This window comes from Thamnophis elegans, chromosome 13 (genome assembly GCF_009769535.1).
Source record: "Thamnophis elegans isolate rThaEle1 chromosome 13, rThaEle1.pri, whole genome shotgun sequence".
Taxonomy (NCBI): domain Eukaryota; kingdom Metazoa; phylum Chordata; class Lepidosauria; order Squamata; family Colubridae; genus Thamnophis; species Thamnophis elegans.
The window spans coordinates 21,266,449-21,281,727 of record NC_045553.1 but is presented as its reverse complement, the minus strand read 5'-3'; the positions used below and the strand labels follow the sequence as shown (position 1 = coordinate 21,281,727).

Below are 15,279 nucleotides of genomic sequence, written 5' to 3'. Positions count from 1 at the left end.
TTCCAAGGACGGATCGTAAATACTTTTTTAAAAGTCTGTCATAACTTCAAACCGTTGTTCAGCTGGTTGTAAGTTGAGAATCACTTGTACAGCGAGAGGCCAAATTGCAGGCAGCAGGTGGAGAGAGCAGAATTAGATCTTCTGCCCTTTGCTTACAGTCAAGTTTGCTGCATTTATTTATAGGACAACTCCCAAACATAAAAATAAGCAACTTATTATTATCTCCTTCACTTTAGCAGCTAAAATAAGAATTGCCCACTGCTGGGAAAACTCCAGATAATGTAACAGTTGAGATGTAGATGAACAAGGGCTCTTCAATTGTCACATGAAAAGAAAAAAGAGTTCAAATAATCTCTTGCAGTTTGCACCACCTGTTGTAGCCTGTCAGTAGAGTCGGACAGTGTGGAGGTTGAGGAGGAGCATGACCCAGTCCTGGAGGCTGGGGAAGGCTCAGACGAGGGCTCTGCATTGGAGGCAGAGACGGGGCTGAGGCCATCTGGCAGTGATCAGCTGCCTTCAGAGCTAGACAGCAGTAAGGCAGAGGAACAGCTGGAGCCTGTTCCCAGTGGGTGCATGCGCAGAGCTGCCAGAAGAAGGGAACAGCTAAGGAATAAGGGCCGACTCGGGAGTAAGGTGGAAGGTGACTGGCCCTTCCCAGAGGAAATAAAAGAGGAGCAAAAGGGGAGTGGGCTTTTGCAGGAAACAATTTGTTCAGTTGGTCGTTAGATTCGTTTTAGGAGTGTGAAGATCTGTCCGTGAATCTCAGAGACTCTGTGCCCAGCCTTTCCTTTCACAGCACCTCATTTGGAAAATATTTACATGGCAGCTTTCCAAGATAGATAAGGTCTGTAGTCATAAATATTCCTTTGAAAGACTGTTTGCTGGGCCTTGGCTGAATGTGAATGAGAGGAATTCACATTTGTTTAATAAAAGGGGTTTTGTCGGGACCAGGACTCTGCCTCGTGCTTTTTGGGGAAGCCTAGGTCAGAATACCAATAACAACACCAACAAAATTTTCAACTTAAAAAAAAATCCTATTCTGAGTTAAAGAATTCTGCTGAAACCCACCTTCTGACACGTCTCTAAGAACTCTTCGATGGTAACTACGCCATCCTGATTCTTGTCCATTTTCTGCAAGACAAGGTGTGACATTTTTGAGTGGAAGATGCCCATCTGAGGGTGCACTGAATCTTAGTTCCAAAAAGAGGATGCCATCCCCACTGGACTGTACGGGTTAGACTTCCTACAGCAGCCTTTCTCAACCTTGGCAACTTTAAGATATGTGGACTCCAAATCTCAAAATTCCCCAGCCAGCTATGGGGAATTCCGGGAGTTAAAGTCCACATACCTCAAAGTTGCCAAGGTTGGGAAACGCCATTAATTGCTTTTGGCTGTTCCATTCCTGCACTTGAAGGATAGTTTCCCACCCACTAAGAAAACCAGGAATATTATTGTTAAGTCAGCCTCACAGTGAGATGGGCATATTCTTAAATTTAAGAATAAAATCAATTAACTAGGCCATTTGAGTAAATTCCAGCTCCCACAATCCTCTGCAGTGGCTGGGCCTGGGAATTCTGGGAAATGGAAGGGTCAGGATCAGTGGTTGGATCCTGCTGATTTAACAACTGTTTCGGTGATTGAGTGTTTCTCACACACCAGTGGTGGGTTCCTGTGAGTCTGGTATGGTACGGCCATACCGGTAGTAGCTGGGAGCAGCTAATAGCATACCAGTACGGTGATTCATTTGGGCCACCTGCTTGCCCGCATTCTATATCTGTTTTTAAACCAGCCAATTGCGCCTGCACAAGCCCCAACAAGCAGCTGGGTGTCGCAGGGGCAGTGGATTGCGCATGCGTGCACAGTGCGCATGCACGAACAGGATCCATGGTTCCATGAGCAGCGTACTGGTAGCAATGGTAAGAGCAACCCACCACTGTCACGCACATGTGCACTTCCCATGCACGCGCACCTGACGCACACTGCACGCACATGCGCAGTTTTACCAAAACTTACCTTCCATGTTACTTCTTGGGGAATAACAGCTGAGGAGCAGGAATCCACTTGCCACGCTAATCAGCTGAGAGGCTATAGCTATAAGTAAAGCCCACCCAATTGTCGGAGAGAACCAGTTCGCTCTCAGCTGATCATCGGAGCTACCGGTTCACCAGTCTGAACCGGCTGAATCCCACCCCTGGTCAGGATTGAGAAAAGCAACTCCACGGAGCCACTAGTTATTATGTGGGTTTGTATGGGAATTAGGTAGAGCTGGTTTTGCCTTCATCAGTGGCAAAATGATGTATTCAATAAAGTTTTGCATTCAGAGACTGGAAGGCCTCAACCATGCTTGCTTTGGTTGGGTTTGTCAGTCGGAACTTTCTAACAACTTTCTGACGATGGACAGAATCTGCTTCTTTCATTTTACCTGGAAGAACTTTTCCACGTGCTCGAAAGGAGCATCTTCCCGCAGGATCGGGTAGGTGTAGCGACCCATCATGTCATAGATGGATTTCATGATGGCCAGCATCTCCTGCCAAACAAAGAGAAGAAAGCTTTGACAGCAGCACATCAACGTAACAGAATAACAGAGTTAGAAGGGACCTTGGAGGTCAACTAGTCCAACCCCCTGCTCAGGAGGGAAACCCTATACCATTTCAGACAAATGGCTGTCCAATATCATCTTAAAGTGTTGGACACCCACAACTTCTGGTGGCAAGCCATTCTGTTGGTTAATTGTTTTAAAACTTTGAAGAAATGTTCTAACCGAGGCTTCCCAAGAGCATGAAGCAAACTCCTTGTCCCAACAAAAACCCTTTTTATTAATTTGCTGTGAATTCTGCTTATTCGCACCCAGCAGTCTTTCAAGGGAGGATTTACAGTCACAGACCTTCTCTGGCTCGGAGAGCTGACAGGCTGAAATCTGCAAAACTTGCCAAGGAGGCTCAGAGAGCCATGAACCAATGAAGCGAACTAATTGTCTCCTGCAAACTCCACTCCCCTTTTGCTTCTCTTTTATTTCCCCTGGGAGGGGCCATTCATCATCCACCTGTGGCCTTACTCCCAAGTCAACCCCTGTTCTTTAGCAGTTCCCTTTGTCTGGCAAGTCTGCACGTGCACACACTGGGAACAGGCTCCAGCTGTTCTTCTGCCCCACTGATGTCTGACTCCGAAGACAGCTGATAACTGTCGGACAGCCCTGGCCCCATCTCTGCCTCTGATACAGAGCCATCGTCAGGGCCTTCCCCAGACTCCAGGACTGGCCCAGGTTCCTTCCCAACATCCTCACTGGCCGAATCTGCTGCCAGCTCCACTTGGGTATAAAAATAGGATTTAGCGAGTACCTCCTTGGTAATGTAGCCGTCCTTGTTGATGTCATAGAGGTTAAAAGCCCAGCTGAGTTTCTCATGCACTGTGCCACGTAGCAAAATGGAGAGGCCAATGACGAAGTCCTGTTCAAGACAGCAACAGAGAGAGGGGGAGGGGAAAGAGAGAGGGAGATCAGTCACAGCCTGTGAGCCTGGCAAGAGGGGACATTCGGTGCCAGGCCTGCCAACGCTGATATCTCTAAGTCAAAATGATTCTTGGCTCCGTTTGTTGAGAAAGGTATGGTTTTATTAGGAGCCAAGGGCAACGCGGTAATGCAGAACCAGAACTGAGAATCGTATGGCAAATACTTAAATTTAACCCCCCCCCCCTGACATTCTAGCTGTCTCCCATTTCTGCCACCACAATCAATTAAAATCATTATTTCCTATGGGAGGGACCATTCATCGTCCACCTGTGGTCTTCCTCCCAAGTCGACCCTTGTGGTTTAGCTGTTCCCTTCGTCCAGCAACTCTGCACATGCGCATACTGGGAACAGGCTCCACCTGTTCTTCCTGCCCCACTGATGTCTGAAGGCAGCTGATAACTGTCAGACAACCCTGGCCCCCTCTCTACCTCCGACACAGGGCCCTCATCAGAGCCTTCCTCAGACTCCAGGACTGGCCCATGTTCCTCCCCAACCTCCTCACTGTCCGAATTGGCCGCCAGATCCACTGGCCGCTGGCGGGCCACAACATTTTTCAGGATACATATTTTAAATGAATTTTAAGACACAAATCCCAGAATTCCCCATCCAGCAAGACAGGAAATTCTGGGAACTGAAGTCCAGGCCCATCTTATAAAACTCTGGAGATTGAGAAGCGGTTGAGACATTAAAGAGCATCGCGATGCCTCACAGATCGCTTCCTTTCATATTAATGTGATTTTTTTTTTTTGGCTTCTAATTTTGGATTCAGAATTTTGTGTCCTTGCTTCTCACACCCAGATTTGGTTGGATGCGCCTCTGTCCAAAAGGCTGCAACGAATCAGTGCACAGTTTATTGTCTGTGATTTTTCAACGGGCATAATTGCTTTATTTATCAAGTTACCTCACGGCTTTGGGACAACTAGGAGAATTTCAAAGGGCAAACTTGTATACCTCCATCTGAAATTGCTGCCTTTTGCATCTTTTCCACCAGGTTAAAAATACGTTTTTCAGAATAATATGTTTTTTTCATGCAAATGAGGGAAGGATCTCCGATCTTGTCTGCCATCTTAACTTTCTTCTTTCCCACCAGCCTCATGGAAGAGCCTAACAAGGTACACACACATCAGCAAATTGTTTTAAACACACTGGGTCATTTGCACAATATGCATAGATGCACCTCTATAATGGACTGTAATCTGGATTCCCAGGAGGGAGGGGCTGCATTGCAGAGGAACAAGAGACAGAGAAAGTTTAGATAGTCTGATTGGGAGGAAGAGGGTTAAGAGAGGGTTAGAGATTTTCGGAGTATATCTTTAACCATGCAGAGTGGTGCGGTGGGCTAGAGGTGGCACTCACGCCTCACAATCAGGAGACTGTGAGTTCAATCCTTGGTAGAAGCAGATATTTCTCTCTGCAAAATGAGAATATACCGCTATCTGCTAAACAAAACTCCACATTGGCAACAGGAAGGGCATCCGGCCATTAAAAGACTCTGCTGGCTCCATTCAATTGCCCAGACTCCACCCCACAAGGGATTATGGGGTCGTGAAAAGAAGATGATGATGATAACTTTAACAATGCAAATAACTTGCTTTAGTTTGGCAAGATTTGTGTCTAAACAATAAAAGAAATTGTCAAAGGCCTGGAGCCTCGTAGGGGGGTGGACTGGGCCAACTTCCAAGACTTGTGCTTACCAGATGGAGATCTCCCTCCTCCACAAGCAATCCAGCTGTAAACTCTACATAATCCCTCATGACTGACTCCTGGGAGATTTCCACTGAGAACATTCCATAACTGATAACTGAGAACAAGCCATGATTGATTGCCGGGTGGTTTTCACTCTGGGTCACAAGGTGATGGATGTGCACATGTGCGAGGGTGGGGTTCAGCCTAACTACCAATTAAAGTATAAAGGTTGTGCTGCCCCAGCAGTATATACCACATTTTTCAGAGTATAAGACGTACCAAGGTTTTGAAGAAGCATTTTTTTTAAAACAAGTAGGTAGGTAGATAGAGGGATAGAGAGGGAGAGAAAGAAAGAGAAATACAGTAAGTAGTTAGGTAGGGAGAGAGAGAGAGTAGATAGGTAGGTAGGTAGGTAGGTAGGTAGGTAGGTAGGTAGATAAAGGGATAGAGAGAGAGAAAGAGAGAGAGAAATATGGTAGATAGGTAGGGAGAGAGAGAGAGTAGGTAGGTAGGGAGATAGAGTGTGTATAGGTAGGTAGGGAGATAGAGGAATAGAGAGAGAGAGAAATACAATAGATAGGTAGGGAGAGAGAGAGAGAGTAGGTAGGTAGGTAGGTAGATAGGTAGAGGGATAGAGAGAGAGAAAACAGTAGGAAGGTAGGTAGATGTGCTGGAGAAGGAAATCGCTGACAAACTTAAGACTTTGTTTCTTCTTTGTTTCACAGCACTTGATCAATGTAATTCTCATCAATTAAAGAACTTTCCAAAAGGAAAAAAAAGTTTTTGCACTCTGCAAACCTCTGAAAAATGGCCCGTTTTTCATGAAAACAGGCCCCTTTTTTTTTCAAATAAAAGGCATGCATAGCCTTATGAAGCCTTATAGAGTCCTGCTGGGGGCTGGGGGGGGGAATGGCCCAATTTTTGCTCATTTCTGCCCTCCCCAGCCCCCAGGAGCTCTCTGAAAGCCCCCATAAGGATATGCACGGCCATTTGGTGAAGGGATAGGGCTTCAGGAGGCAAAAATGCTGTAATAGGTGTATAAGACGCACCCAGATTTTCAACCTCTTTTTTGAGGAAAAGGTGCGTCTTATATTCTGAAAAATACGGTGCCTAGTGTAGGAATTAAGAACTGTCTCCTTTAAGAAACTACCTTGTTGAATACTAGCGCGGGAAGTAAGGTCTCCCTTTCTGATTGGTTCTTGGGCGGAGCCGGTTTAACCCTCTCTCCGATTGGTTGAGCTACTCGACGCCCTATTGGCTCATTGTTCAAACTTGGGGGTATAAATGTTTGGCGCGAACCACGCCACGTTGAGTCGTAGTTACTATGAGCTGAATAAAGGTTACTGCTTTGCTACACCTCTTGTCGCGTCCTCTCCCTTCGCTCCAAGATGCAAAACTGGCGACGAAGGTGGGATGAGATTCCCGCGACCACGGAGGAGAACAAGCCAGCTTGCCACCGCGTCTGAAGCAGCACGAATCCGCTCCTCAGGTTGAGAACTCCGGCAGCGAACGTAAAATTTTCTTGCCGTCTTCTTCCCTCTCTGGCTTCATACCACAATGGCATCATCGCTTCCTCCCTTCGCGCCGTTTGGATCTGCCGGAGAATCATGGGACGGTTTCATGGAGCGTTTCGAGTGTTATCTAATCGCATCGAAGAACCGGGCACAGACTGACGAGGAGAAATGCAGTTTCTTCTTGTCCTGCTGTGAGCCTTCCATGTTTGCCTCTGCGAGAGCTCTGGCCGCCCCGAGGCCAGCCTACAAACTTGGGTGGGACGAGCTGATGTCGAGGTTGAGGGACCATTACGCCCCCTCACCTTCTTTGATCGCACGTCGTTTTACTTTTCGCCGCCGAGTGCAAAAGCCCAACGAATCCATCAGCCAGTTTCTAGAGGCTTTGCGCACAGTGGCCGCTCAGTGCGATTTTGCAGACCTGGAGGAGAACCTCGTGGAGCAGTTTGTATGCGGGGTCCGCGATGTGCAATTGCATAGCCGTATGCTCCGGAACCACAAAATTACCTTGGTGCAAGCCGTGGAGACCGCACGAGCAGCAGAGCTCTCCGAACAATCCACGGCCGACATCGAGCGCCTCCAGCTGAAAACCCCCGCGCAAACCGCTGCAGCGCCTTCCACCCAGACGAACCTCGTCGACGACCCCTCTCCTTCGGAAGATGAGGAGGAGGAAACCGTCGGACAAATGAGGATGCAACCAAAGCGGAGGCCACACCAGCAACCACCGACGCCCGCTCAGCCAGTCTCAAACGTTCCTTGCCGCGGATGCGGCGGTCGCCATAGCCGCGCATCCTGCCCGTTTCGTTCTGCCGTCTGCCGCCGTTGCCGAGGAGAAGGACACCTCGCCAGGGTCTGCCGGGCTCTCGTGCCAGCCCCATCGTTTATGCAGCCCAGCGACCAGCGCCAGGCACTGAAAGGCCGCCAACAACTACGTTCTGCGAGGCGAGCTGAGGACTGCCATTTAACCCACCAGCTCTCCAGCCCCGACTGCGTGGTCTACCAGGCTTCTCACGTTCCCGCCGGCCATCGCAAAATTAGCACCGTCGTTCGTCTCGAAGGTCAGCTTTGCCGAATGGAGGTGGACTCTGGGTCTTCCCGTTCCCTTCTATCTTGGGCTTTGTTTTCCCGCCTTTGCCCCAGGGTTCCCCAGAGTAAATTGCGCCCCGCTGGGGTTTCCCTTCTAGATTACCAGGGAAATGGGATTCCCACGGCAGGAATATTCCACATCCGGGTGGAATATGGAGATTTTAAAGGAAAACTTCCAGTTTTAATTGTTAGGAATGACCTGCCCGCTCTCCTAGGGTTGGATTGGTTCCCCGCTTTGGGTCTCACCATAGAAGGGGTGCACAGGGTAGTTCCCCGCACCGTAGATAGTGTGTTAGACGAGTTTGCAGATGTGTTCGATGGGAGATTGGGCTGTTATAAGGGCACCCCCATTTCCCTTTGCCTCGATCCCCAGGTCGCGCCCATTAGGCTGAAGGCACGCAGGGTCCCCCTTGCATTGAGAGCAAAGGTAGACGCTGAACTTGATAAGCTTATAGAGCAGGGGGTAATCGAGCCCGTAGATCATGCCCGTTGGGAAACTCCCATAGTCCTCCCGGTCAAACCCGACGGATCGGTGAGAATATGTGCCGACTATAAGTCGACCATCAATTTGGCCCTGCAGGCAAATCCATATCCCGTTCCCGTAGTGCAACATCTACTCCACTCTTTAGGGCAAGGCCGTATTTTCGCCAAGCTAGATATGGCACAGGCCTATCAGCAGCTCCCCGTAGACGATGACGCGGCCACAGCCCAGACCATCGTCACCCACCGCGGGGCTTTCCGTTGCCGCCGTCTTCAATTCGGCGTTTCGGTTGCCCCGGGGATTTTTCAGAGCCTTATGGAGCGGTTGCTCCACGGGCTCCCCGGCGTCGTTCCTTACTTTGACGACGTCCTGGTCGCAGCCCCTAGCCACTCGGAACTCCTGAAAATACTGCGGGAGGTTCTTACACGTTTTAGGGAGGCAGGACTGAAATTAAAGCGCAGCAAATGCGAAATTGCTGTTCCCCAAGTAGAATTTTTGGGATTTCTCATCGATGCACAAGGCATCCACCCCACTCCCTCCAAAGTTGCCGCCATTAAAAACGCACCTGCACCCACCTCTAGGGCGGAATTGCAGGCGTTCCTGGGGCTGTTAAATTTTTATGCCCCTTTTATTCCCCACAAGGCCTCGCTAGCTGAACCGCTACATCGACTGCTTGACCGGTCAGCGGCCTGGAAATGGGGTAGCCGTGAAGCGCACGCGTTCGCGGCTATAAAAGATATTTTAACTTCTTCGGCAGTCCTGATTCAATACAGCGATAAGATGCCCCTAGTCTTGACATGCGACGCCTCTCCCTATGGTATAGGGGCGGTCCTGAGCCATGCCCTCCCGAATGGCTCAGAGGCCCCCATAGCTTTCTACTCCCGGACACTTTCTTCAACGGAGCGGAACTATAGCCAAATCGATAAAGAAGCCCTGGCTGCAGTGTCCGGCATTAAGCGATTCCATGACTACCTTTATGGTAGGAATTTCACCCTTGTCACGGATCACAAGCCGCTCCTGGGGCTACTAGCAGGCGACAAGCCAACTCCCCCCATTTTGTCTCCCCGCATGACACGCTGGACTGAGTTTTTAACGGCGTATTCGTATACGCTGTTATACCGTCCGGGTAAGCAGCTAGGGCACGCTGACGCTCTGAGCCGTTGCCCCTTGCCACAGACGGACACAGCCCATGTACCTTCTCTCTCTATTTTGTCCATTGCTGAATCTGACCTCCCCGTCTCTGCTGCGGATGTCGCAGCTTGTACAAAGGCTGACCCGGTCTTATCTCAAGTAGCTTCATGGGTTTTGAGGGGTTGGCCCACGGAAAAGGTAGCGGAAGGATTCCGACCGTTTAAAGCACGACAAGCCGAACTTGCCCTTCATGGGGGTTGTCTTGTCTGGGGGGATAGGGTAGTGATCCCCACAGCCCTGCGGGCACGAATCCTGCCTGCACTTCATAAAAACCATCCAGGCATAGCGCGAATGAAAGCTTTAGCCCGCAGCTATGTGTGGTGGCCCTTGCTAGATTCGGAAATTGCAGATTATGTAGGTCGATGCAGGATATGTCAAAACTCTAGGCCGAATCCTCCCACAGCCGCCCCCCGGGAGTGGGAAATTCCTAGAGGCCCATGGTCCCGTTTACACATTGACTTCGCTGGCCCCTTCCACGGCCGAACTTTTATGATAGTAGTCGATGCTTACTCCAAGTGGGTGGAGCTGGTAATCATGACCTCCACTACAGCAGAGAGTACGGTGAGGGCCCTTCGTAAGATGTTCGCCACACATGGGCTACCGGATGTGATAGTCTCAGATAATGGGCCCCAGTTTACCTCCACCACGTTCCAAGAATTCCTGGCCGAACAAGGAATCAGACACGCAGCCACAGCCCCTTATCATCCAGCTAGTAACGGCCGGGCGGAGCGCGCAGTTCGCTCAGCCAAAGAAGCTTTGGGCCGCATGGACCAGGGCGACTGGCAGGAAAGAGTGGCGGCGTATCTCTTGAGCCAGCACTCTACACCCTGCCCAACGACTAATAAAAGTCCTGCGGAGCTCTTAATGGGAAGGAGATTGCGAACCCCCCTAGATAGGCTACATCCACTTTACGCAGGGGATCTGCCGAGCAACCTAGGGGCCCTTCCCTCCCATACGTTTAAGTTAGGGGATCCCGTATGGGCCCGTTCCTTTTCCGGGGATCCACGGTGGGTTCCCGCAACCATCACAGCCTTGACTGGCCCCTGTTCCTTCAGGGCCGGTCTGGCCGACGGAACACAATGGAGGCGCCACCTGGACCAGTTAAGGCGACGCCTCCCCGCGGAAGCAGACGGCCCGAGCCTCTCAGACACTCGCTCTCAGCGTGAGCTACCCTTGATGACCTTTACCCCAACGGACTGTCTCCATTCGGGGAACGGGGGACAAGCCGACTTCTCGGACAGACGTGCCTCATCCGGCTATTCCTTTCCGCGAAGCCCTTATCGAGACTCTGAATCTACATCCCAACCAGATTGCAGGGGGCCACTGTTGGACACTCCTGTTGCCACGGAGACGCCACCTTGGACAAATGGACATTGGGCACGGGACCCCGGGCCAGCACCATCTCTTGGGGCCGCGCCGCAGACTCACCGCCCCGCCACGGACACGCCTCCGCCGGCGGTTTCCCCTTCGACGAAAACCGCCGGGGAATTACGAAGGTCGGGACGAGAGCGTCACCGTCCCATCTATCTACAAGACTATGTTTGCCCTTCCTAAGGGTACCTTGACTAGGGGGGGAGGGGTGTTGAATACTAGCGCGGGAAGTAAGGTCTCCCTTTCTGATTGGTTCTTGGGCGGAGCCGGTTTAACCCTCTCTCCGATTGGTTGAGCTACTCGACGCCCTATTGGCTCATTGTTCAAACTTGGGGGTATAAATGTTTGGCGCGAACCACGCCACGTTGAGTCGTAGTTACTATGAGCTGAATAAAGGTTACTGCTTTGCTACACCTCTTGTCGCGTCCTCTCCCTTCGCTCCAAGATGCAAAATACCTCATGGGAAATGTAGGCAGAGACTGTCTTATGGGAAAATGTAGTACATGACATGTGATCACATCTCTGTTTCTGATTGGCCACTGGGGCATTTTGCCCACGTGCAAAGTTTATAGCTGGTCAATTTAAACGCCTTTGTCAACCGGAATAGTAGTATTTGTATCTCCGCTCAGCATGGGAATGAAATCATCATCTTTTTACACCACGTGATGAAACAGATTATGGAAAGTCAGAAGTATCTTAACACTGAACTATGCAATACAATACAATACAATAGCAGAGTTAGAAGGGAACTTGTAGGTCTTCTAGTCCAACCCCCTGCCTAGGCAGGAAACCCTATACCATTTCAGACAAATTGATATCCAACATCTTCTTAAAGACTTCCAGTGTTGGGGTATTCACAACTTCTGGAGGCAAGCTGTTCCACTGATTAATTGTTCTAACTGTCAGGAAATTTCTCCTCAGTTCTAAGTTGCTTTTCTCCTTGATCAGTTTCCACCCATTGCTTCTTGTTCTACTATTCTCCAAGGCAACTGTAAGTTTTGCTATTAAGAATGCCTGATAATAAACTTGATCTGAATGAGATTCTTAAGCGTGGATCTCAGCTTACTACACCAGGCTTGTGAGGCGTGTGCACCTCACCTCACCTAGAAAGAGCAAAATCTTCCAAAATACAGAAAATTCACCTTACTTCAAATCGAATGGCTCCGGTCCGGTCCAGATCGAAAGCGTTGAACAGGAAGTGGGCATACATGGTGGCATCTGCAAAGAAAATGGCAGAAGCAGATGAGTTATCAGTCTGGGGAAAAAAGTCTTCCTTATGCCCTGTGGGATCCTTCCCTGGAACTCCCTGGGGGATACAACATGGTTGCCATCAAAGACGAGAGAATGAAATAAGATTTATAAAATGTTTTATAGGCGGTATCTGCCACCGCCAAGATTAGCAAAAAAAATTATCAATATGTCTGCCAAATGTTGGGAATGTAATCAGACTCCGGGTACCTATTATCATATGTGGTGGGCATGAATGAAAGCAAGAAAATATTGGACGAAAATAAATCACATGGTTGGAAAAGATGACTAAGCAGCATATAGATTTAAAGCCAGAAATATTTTTGTTAGGTATAATACCAGAAAGTTATGATAATGAGAACACATCACCAGATGAAAACATAATTTGGAAAATATTGGATTGTGCAGAGATGTATAGGTTGACATTGAAATAAGGTTCTTCAGGCTGAGCGTGGATTGGATATCATGCTTCCCAAAGTCTTTGGCATCCCATTTTTAGCCTCCAAACCAGTGGTGGGATTCAAAAGTTTTTGCTACGAGTTCGGTGGGCATGGCTAGATGGGGGGCATGTGACTGAGTGGGCATGGCCAACATGACATCACTAATGCCTACGCCCACTCAGTCACATCCCCCTGTAAAATTTTCTAAAGATGCCCTAATTGATTCATAATTGTCGAGCCAAGGTTTTAATACAAAACCAGTGATTTACTAGAAGCTACATTAGGAAAGATTTGTTCGCAGTTAAGCCTGTGCTTTGTTTGATTGTCTTTTGAACTTTACTCCTGTTCCTCCCCTCCCCTCAGTCTATGTCATAGATCACATTCCCCTGTAAGATGCACCCCTCCCAAGTCAGCTGCAGTAATGTGAGATCTAACGTCAGCTGATAGGATACGTGGAATGTACTACCCCTCCCTGTCTCCCATGACAACGTGGGGAGTTGACCCCCCCTGACCTAGCCACGCCCACAGGAAAATCTAGGACATTTTTAGGAGTTTTCCTAATCTAACCAAACCCTCCCTTTGCTAGTCGTCCCCTTTCCCCGCTTCTCGCCCCTACCTCTTTGGTTGCTTATCTTCCGTGGCAGCTGGTCCAATCTGGAAGGCGAGCTGACCGGAGTTTTCAGAGGCCCTCAGCCAGCCGCCGCCTCTTTGCATACTTGCAAAGCAGACTTGCAAGGCAATGGGATGCGCATGCGCGAAGAAGATGGTAGCAATGGCAGCTGCTTTTTTGCCGACCAGAGGACTTTTCAGCGGCCTGCAGCCAGCTGCGGGCTCTTTGAGAGCCGGTATGTAGAGCAAGCGCTGACCAGATGGGTGAGGTGAGCAACCAGCGACAGGGGGACTGGTTCAGGTGTGTGGCCAGCCGGCCATCGCTACCGGTTCTCCGAACTGGGCAAAATTTCTGCCACCCGTTTGGACAAACCGGGATGAACCAGCTGAATACCCCCTCTGCTCCAAACTGAGCAGACCAAGAGATACAAGCTAGGCTGGGAAACCAGAAAGAAGGGTGGCCAGCCATTTGGGTTCTGTTGTCAAGGAAAGCATCCGTAACAGGTGCATAAAAATCACAGGAAGTCAACCTTGTCTCCAGGATGACTTCATTACAGGTAGGCCTCAACTTACAACCATTCATTTAGTGACCGTTCAAAGTTAGGATGGCACTGAAAAAAGTGACCACAACCATTTTTCACACCTACGACAGTGGTGGGTTGTAGGAGCCTGCCCGGAGCACCGGATACTGGTACGGTGCTCTGGAGGGTCTTTTAAGACTTTGGCGCTTCTGCACATGCGCATGGCGTGTACAGCACCTGCACGATGCTCCGCTGAGCAGCTGGAGCATTGCAGAGGCTCGCAGAGGCGCTAAGACGCAAGGGTGTGCTGTGTGCGTGCGCATGTGTGCACTGCACATGTCCATGTGGACGCTGCCGGGCCCGCCCCAACCATACCGGTTGGAATGGGATCCAGAATCCACCACTGACCTACAACCATTGCTGCCTCCCCTTGGTCATGTGATCAAAAGTTGGACTCTTGGCAACTGGCATGTACTTAGGACAGTTAAAGAGTCCTGGGGTCATGTGATCCCCATTTGTGAGACAAGCAAAGTCAACAGGGAGGCCAGATTCACTTAACAACCCTGTTACTAACTTAACAATGCCAGCGAGTCCCCTAACCGACTCCTAAGTTAAACATTAAGAGTTGAACTCTTCACTTTCTAAAGTGACTGGGGAATTGTGGGAGTTGAAGTCCATTCATCTTCCAGGAGTCAAAGTTGAGAAAGGCTGGATAAAAGCTGCTGAGATGCATGGCAGACTCACCTCCCTGGGGGAAAAATTGGGCATAGATGAGCTTGAAGGTCTCTTCATCCACCAGGCCACTGGGACACTCCTGAAGAGAAACCACACACAGGTTAGGCCTGGAAGGAGCAGATTTCTTCCCTTTCTTTCTCCCTCTCTCTCCCCCCTTCTCCTCTTCCTTCCTTCCTTCCTTCCTTCCTTCCGGCCTTCCTTCCTTCCTTCCTTTCTTTCTCCCTTTCTTTTTCCCTTTCTTTCTTTCTTTCTTTCTTTCTTTCTTTCTTTCTCCCTCTCTCTCTCCCCTTCCCCTCTTCCTTCCTTCCTTCCTTCCTTCCTTCCTTCCTTCCTTCCTTTCTTTCTTTCTCCCTTTCTTTTTCCCTTTCTTTCTTTCTTTCTCCCTCTCTCTCTCCCTCCCCGTCTTCCTTCCTCTTCCTTCCTCTTCCTTCCTCTTCCTTCCTTCCTTCCTTCCTTCCTCCCTTTCTTTTTCCCTTTCTTTCTTTCTTTCTCCCTCTCTCTCTCCCTCCCCCTCTTCCTTCCTCTTCCTTCCTTCCTTCCTTCCTTTCTCTTTCTTTCTCCCTTTCTTTTTCCCTTTCTTTCTTTCTCCCTCCCTCTCTCCCTCCCCCTCTTCCTTCCTCTTCCTTCCTTCCTTTCTTTCTCTCTCTTTCTTTCTTTTTCCCTTTCTTTCTTTCTTTCTCCCTCTCTCTCCCTCCCCCTCTTCCTTCCTCTTCCTTCCTTTCTTTCTTCCTTTCTTCCTTTCTTCCTTTCTTCCTTCCTTCCTTTCTTTCTCCCTTTCTTTCTCCCTCCCCCTCTTTCTTACTCTCTTTCTTTCTTCCTTTCTTCCTTTCTTTCTCCCTTTCTTTCTCCCTTTCTCCCTCTCCCTTTCTTTCTTTCTCCCTTTCTTTCTTTC

The 15,279-nt window shown here is 49.4% G+C and overlaps 1 protein-coding gene across 1 annotated transcript in view; it reads right to left on the bottom strand.

The window, feature by feature from the left end:
- The window catches only part of KCNIP3 (potassium voltage-gated channel interacting protein 3), a 33,382-nt gene that overhangs the window by 2,129 nt on the left and 15,974 nt on the right, over positions 1 to 15,279 (bottom strand). The window contains exons 3-7 of the mRNA XM_032228851.1: positions 14,397 to 14,466; positions 11,982 to 12,052; positions 3,339 to 3,446; positions 2,423 to 2,527; positions 1,069 to 1,131 (exon numbers count right to left, since the gene is read on the bottom strand). Of these exons, the coding sequence (XP_032084742.1) occupies positions 1,069 to 1,131; positions 2,423 to 2,527; positions 3,339 to 3,446; positions 11,982 to 12,052; positions 14,397 to 14,466 (417 nt within the window). The remainder of the gene's footprint in view (positions 1 to 1,068; positions 1,132 to 2,422; positions 2,528 to 3,338; positions 3,447 to 11,981; positions 12,053 to 14,396; positions 14,467 to 15,279) is intronic.